General features: G+C 48.0%; 1 protein-coding gene across 2 annotated transcripts in view; it reads right to left on the bottom strand.

The window, feature by feature from the left end:
- Positions 1 to 7,012, bottom strand: part of PTPRT (protein tyrosine phosphatase receptor type T) — a 1,083,615-nt gene that overhangs the window by 156,143 nt on the left and 920,460 nt on the right. For both annotated transcript variants that reach the window (XM_024128402.2, XM_024128403.2), the window contains one exon: positions 2,935 to 3,070. In XM_024128402.2, coding sequence (XP_023984170.1) covers positions 2,935 to 3,070 — 136 coding nt within the window. The remainder of the gene's footprint in view (positions 1 to 2,934; positions 3,071 to 7,012) is intronic.

Below are 7,012 nucleotides of genomic sequence, written 5' to 3'. Positions count from 1 at the left end.
CAACACACCACACACACACACACACACACACACACACACACAAAACACCTAACAGTAAGAGAAAGACTCTCTTTGGAGAGTGACAGGGGCGCTTCAAGGCCTGTATGGAGAAACTAGGGGCCTACTGGAAACATGTGCCTGCCGCTCTGGGGAAGACTCTGAGACAGCTGAATCCACTGCGAGCAGAGGAAACAGGGAGCCGCCATGGCCACGTCTGTTGGAGGTTAGGGAGAAGACCCAGCGCAAGCCAGCGCAGGGAGTGTGGCAGGCATTCGACTTCTGAGAGCTGCTAGATGCAGGAACTAACGCTAGGTCACAAAGGGACACTGGAGGGATGCTGACACTAGGATCCTGAGTTGTGATGATTCGCCTATTATTTGGGGGTTTCTTTTCCTTTCATATCTATTCCTTTTAGGTGGCTGTGGACATCATTCTGGTGAGCAGTAAGTAAGTTAGTGACAGACTCAACTGACCAGTGACGTTTTCCCCATATTTATATATGGGGTTGGGATCAGAAGAGGGAAAGGAGCCCATTAAGCTCTTCACTGTCCTTTGGTGGGGGCACCTCTAGACATCAGAAGACACTGTGGGTTGGTGGAAAGAGTGCAGGCTGATGTTTAACTTCTCTTTTTCTCCCTCTGACCCCTCCCCTACTCCTCTCTCCTCTCCCCTCCCCTCCTCTCTGCTCCTTCCCCTTCCTTCCCCTATACCTATTTGTAAAATATTACCATCAGCTAGGCCAGAAAAATGTCTTATTTTCTCCCAAAGATACTGTATATGCAAACACTGATCAGCACCCCCTACCCCCTGCCACTACATCTGAGTTTTGCCTCTTGGAAAGAAATGGTGATGTATGTTGGTTGGGTCTGACGGATGGTTTTGATAGAGGTGAGAGATGATGAAGATACTCAGAAGAGGATAAAACCACACAAAGGGCTCACTTTATCCTTGCTGCCAGCCTGAAAACAGAAAGCCCTTCCCTCCCTCCCAGAAAGTCACACATTTCAGAAATAGCTGTTGAGAGGGAAGTGAAATTTCTTCACAAGCTCGCAGACAATGGTGACGTGGGTTAAGTCAGGCTTTAGAAAGAGCAAAATTGGAAGAGCATATCTGACTTCCAAATCAGTGGCGAAGAATGAGAACATTCAGGCTCTATCAAAGAGGACTGCAATTCTGTTAAATTGGTTACTTTTTTCAGGGAGACTGGCCCAAACTCACCTCTGTCTCTAAAGCCTCTGCGACTCCGAGAACGTGTCAATGATCTTACATGTGCGATGTGCTCACTCACCCCCAGAGAAATCAAACCTCATGTTCGGCCTCATCCAACAGCAGCTGGCTTGTCACAGACATAAAACGTGGCCTCGCTTTATGGATGATGAGGATGACTCTGAGGGCTCTTGACCCCCAGTATTATCACGGACCTTCCCTCCTCCCTAGCCGCTCCAACCAGAAAATCAGTAGCTGGACAAGAACCGAAACTCTTCAGTCATTCTGCTGGGAGCCTGAGGAAAGGAATGATCCTATAGAACAAAGATGTCAAGAAAAAAACAGGTCCTACCAATAAGATGTCCTGGCCAAACGGGGTCCTGGCCGATTCTGAACAGAACCATGAGACACACAGAGACATTCTGCTGCCAGAGTGGCTAAAAGAAGGCCGACTACTTGTAGAGCGAAACTGATGGCTGCGCTCAAATAAGGACACGGTCTTCATTTGTTTACTTCATGCATTTATATTCATGGGACCCCTCAGAGTAGAAGCTGGAATTTGTCTTTGGGGCATCCTGTCCCTTTGTTCTGGTGGGAACAGGTTTCACGAGCTGTTTTTGTCTCAGGGATGAAAGCAAGTCCGGGTCCTCATTATTGGGCTTGTCCTGAACTCTGTGAGTAACCAAACCCAGAGCTTCGGGATGAGGAGTTAGTAGTTGGTTGAAGAATGGACTAAAAGGTCTCTGTAAATTGGGGGCAGGGCAGGTTGCAGCACCTATCATTATAATGTAGACAAGTGTTTTGTTTGCTTTGGCAGCCTGGGGAGTGGGAGGGTGGAGACCAAGGCTGGAATCCTGGCATTGAAATTGAGATGGACAGTAGGCATGGGGACATGGTGGCTAAGGTACAGTAGGTAGGAGGACCCCCTGTTTGGAGGAATAATCGTGTACCCCAGGGACAGTGAGAGCTGATATTCTTCACCTTTCCCTGACGACTATTTCCTCTCCCTCTCTGCAACTCCTTCGTCTTGTCTTCAAGCCTCCTGCACGTCTGAGAAACAGAAGATGTGGATGTAACGAATTGGGGGGATCAGGAAAGAACCTGTACCCTGGCTTTCATGAGCAATGCACGCAACAGGAGATAACTGTGCTCGCTGACCAGAGGTGCCAGGAGGACATCCTGCTGAGAGGTGACAAGCAGCCACAATCCAGCTGGGAAGGTTCTATGGGATGTGGAGTAGGAAGGAGCCTTCCCTCAGGGCTGTCACACCCTCAGAGATGCCGAGGATGCATCTATCCCTTGGGACGCTGCTGCTTGACCAAAGAAAAGTCAAGGATGAACGAAGGTGAAAGGAACGAAGCATTGCTTTCCTGCATCTGTATTTGTGGGCTCACCCGTGTGCCCGGGGCTCCCCTGTAATCTTGATGACGTGACCAATCACAACAGAGCAGCTATCTCTGAGAGGCATCATACATGGAATCCCATGGTACTCCAAGGAAGCCCTGCCCCGCAAGCAACTTGCCGTCTTGGGGCTGCTCGCCAAGCAGATACACATGCCCTTCAGACACCAACACGATGAGCCACCATTGGCCCCAAATTTCAGGACCTCAACAGTTGTATCAGAAGGTCCCTGCTCAGAAGCGATCAGCAGAGAAAGGGCTTGGCCATATGGCAGTGCTGGGGCCCCCTGGGGTCGGCAGGGTCTGCAGGGCAGCAAGCAGAACTCACCTCCTTTTGATGGTAAGCATCACACCCAGCAGAATGATGATGAACATGAGCAGGCCAGCGACCACGCCGGCCATCTTCACCGTGCTGTCCACCTGCTTCTCCGGCTCCACGGTGCTGGAGTTCTGAGTGGAGGCACCTTGCAGGGAAAGGGGAAGAAGAAAGATAACTGAAAAGCCTCACATACGTGACTAGACGCTATCGTAACAACAACAGGTTCCATTGACGGAGCACTAACTATATGCCAGGCACTGTGCTGAGGGCATTATGCCCATTGACCCATTTAACCCTTTTGAGGATTAACTCCTTGAGATGTTGAATTATTATTATTATAGCCTTTTTTGTAGAGGAAGAAATTGAGATGCAGAGAAATTGAGTTGCCCACGGTTACACAACCACTATGCTGGGTAAGGGTAACCCTTATCCTCCCATGAGCTCAAGCAGAGAATTTTATCCCTCATACTGATTTGTCCCCAGGATCAAACAACGGAACTATGGTTTGAATCTTAGGTTCATGGAATTATTCCAAATCCTACTTAATTCTTTCAGGTAAATGGCGAAAACAACAGCTTTGTGTAAGGGTAACACAATTAAAAGCACTGGATTTTTAAAGATAAAAACGTAACTTTTAAATTTTGTGCCTTATAGGAAACAAATGGTGGGGATTAAAGGGGATTGCCTTGGGTTCAGAAAACGCTTATATCTGCTAACCCCATTTTTGGATTTAACGCTGATGCTACGTGCTCTGCCAGCTACTAACACACTGACTCGATTCCACATCAAGGAAGACTGAGAACTGGGCACTTACTATATCCTCTGCCCTGTGCTGGGCCGTTTTGTGGATCCGGCTTGGCCAATCCTTGCAAATATTCCCTAAAGTATATATTGATTTTCCCATTTTACAGATGAGAAAACAAAGGGAACTTGCTAAAAGTCACATGGCTGATAAACCTCAGGGCCAGGATTACACAGGTTTTCTGTAAGTCTAGGTCTCAAAAGTCAGAAGTCTTGAATTCAACTTTCATATCCTCTAGTCCCTCAATCCTTCTCCTTTCAGACAACCACTTGGCTAATGCCATAGCAAAAGTAAGGAGCCAAAGAATGCCTAAGCCCGGCCTCTTCGAGCAGTGCACCAGGGACAGAGGCAACTTCTCATCCCAGGAACCTGTGTGAACCTTCTAGAGTGTGGTCCTGGACCAGCACCGCCGTGAGTTCTTCCCAATGATCCCATGTTTATGTGAGGCAGCTTAAATCCAAAGCATCCTTTCCCTGACCCATCCCTACTTTTCTACCACATCAGAATCAGCTCAACCATTACCAGTGACACCACCTTCCCTGTTTGCCCCAGGAGGATTCCTCTCTCTTCTCCAAATTCTGATAACACTCTGTACCACTCGGTACAGATCTCAATGTGCTGATGTTATTAGTGATTTGTTTCCCCATCTGTCTCCTCCAGTGGTCTGCAAGCTCCTAGGGGGCAAGAGGAAGCATCCTTTATCTTTGTTTCCTCATGCTAGCACAGGATCTGGCTCATAATTGGTGTTCCCTTAATGTTTGTGGTGGTTTAATATTTAGCTGAAGGGATGACATCTCTGCCCACACACATTTGTTCTCATGAAACCAGATTGAGTTTCTCCTTTTTTTCAGCCATGTGTTCACAGAACTCAGCTGAGTTGAAGGGATGCTAATGCCCATAAGCTATGATTTTGATTCTCCAAACTCATGGATGTTTCAGACCAGTCCTCCGGCACGTCCCCTCTTCCTGATTAAGAGCGTCAAGTGTTTCCTTTACCACAGCACTTTCCCCAGACTCTCTTGTAACTTAGAAAAACTGGGTTCACTTAGTCAAGTCTCCCTAGTGGGAACGGCAAGTCTTCAAGAGCAGAGAGTGCGTCCTAGTCATCTCTCTAAAGCCAGTGTCTAGCACAGGCCTCCCTCCTCCCCATCGTTGGTTTACAGATGATGGTTGAACGACAGAAAGGCTAGTGGACCACAGTCGTTTGCTTCATTTATTCTTTCAAGCATTCATTAATTTGCTACTAAGCATCCATGTTCTGTGTGCCCAACTATGCTATCAACAGGGTCAGAGATCCTTCTCCTGGAAGGACTTACAAATACGGGATTTTATTCAGGTCCTCTCACCAGCTAGAGACAAACTCAGCTCATCAAATCGCAGGATGGTCTGAGCAGGCTCTGCCTATTTACATCCAGAGAATTCCTGGCGGAGTTGGCCAACCTCATAGGAAGGCGGGTCTCACATTCCAGAGTGCAGGCAAGTCCTGAGTAGCCCCCATTTTCACGTTTGGAGACAAGATTTCTGAGATATGTCTAGTCCCCCAGACACAGAACATGACTAAGCATAAAGGAGGCTGAGCACCTCAGACCATAATTTCCTCAATAGTGTCGGTCTTTTTATTTGGCTTTGGAGGAAGGGTTGGCTCTGCAGCATTCACTCACTGATGTAGTAATGGCTAAACTTTACCTGCTAGGAGATCCTATTCTAGAGACTGAGGGCACAAAGGCAAAGCCATGGAGAGGATCCTATTACCCCGGGAACACTGTTATTAGCTTGTTCTAATGAGATTCACACTTCATTCCTTCAGAGAATAATCACAAGTACCCACTGCATGCTGGGCATTTAGTAATACAATGGTGAGCAAAACAGGCACAGTCCCTGCCCTCAAAGAGCCTACAATGAGTGGTGAGTGGGGTTGAGGGAACAGAATTAATAAAGAATCAATAAGAGGAAGCTTTCAACTCTGTCAATAGAGAGGCACATGACACATAATTGGGAAATGAATCACTTCTGGGAGGAAGTGGCCCATGGGGTGGGCTCCAAGGGAGGATAGGCTATAACTAGGCAAATAGAGCACCACGAGAAAAGCACACAGTGGTGGCAGGGGAAACAGCACTGGCTAAGGCCGTCTGATGGAGGCAAGGAGCCTGGTGCATTCAAGATATGAAAGAACTGTGGTGTAATGCGGACGAGAAGGCAGGGAGAGCATGGTGAGAGCAGCTGGCGAGGGCAGCAGGGGCCGGTCCATGCAGGACATTATAGGCCACAGTGCGAGCTTTTGTTTTTTACCCCAAGAAACACAGGGAGTCATTTAAGTGCTGTTCATAGAGGTATGATATGGTCAGATTTGTATTTCCAACGGACCGTTCCAGTTTCTTTGAGAAGCCAAAGTGGATTGGAGAGATGCATTTTGAAACTATTATAGTCATCCAGATGGGAGATAATAGTTGCTTGAACTCAGGTGATGGCTGTGAAGATGGAAAGATACAATAAAAGAGATAATTACCTGAAACAGATATAAATAAAACCGGTTGATGGACGGGATACAGGGCATAAGGGAAAGAGAACTGAATTCTTGAGGATGACCATAACAAGGTGGATAATGGTGACGCTTAAAGGTTCAAGACACAATTAAAAAGGAATAGAGTTAGACGGAAAATATGTGTGTTTGGGGCAATTTGAGCTTGTGAGATACTGTAGAAAAGTAGGCAGTTAAAAATGCAGGTCTGAAGCTCTTAAAGGTGGCCTAAGCTGGAAGAAAAATGTGTGAGTCATATGCACATAGATGGTATTTGAAGCATGGGGGCTGATGAAGTCACCCAGAGAAAGAATGAAGAGTGGATGAGGAGGAGCTTCAAGACGGCGGAAGAGTAAGACGCGCAGATCACCTTCCTCCCCGCAGATACATCAGAAATACATCTACACGTGGAACTGCTCCTACAGAACACCTTCTGAACGCTGGCAGAAGACCTCAGACCTGCCAAAAGGCAAGAAACTCCCCACGTACCTGGGAAGGGCAAAAGAAAAAAGGAAAAACAGAGACAAAGAATAGGGACGGGACCCACACTAGTGGGAGGGAGCCGTGAAGGAGGAAAGGTTTCCACACACTAGAAGCCCCTTCGCGGGCGGAGACTGCGGGTGGCGGAGGGGGGAAGCCTCAGAGCCACGGAGGAGAGCGCAGCAGCGGGGTGCGGAGGGCAAAGCGGAGAGATGCCCGCACGGAGGATCGGTGCCGACCGGCACTCACCAGCCCGAGAGGCTTGTCTGCTCACCCGCCGGGGCGGG

This window comes from Physeter macrocephalus, chromosome 14, assembly GCF_002837175.3.
Source record: "Physeter macrocephalus isolate SW-GA chromosome 14, ASM283717v5, whole genome shotgun sequence".
Taxonomy (NCBI): Eukaryota; Metazoa; Chordata; class Mammalia; order Artiodactyla; family Physeteridae; genus Physeter; species Physeter macrocephalus.
Note: the sequence above shows the minus strand (reverse complement) of the source record. Positions and strands in the feature narration are given on the sequence as shown.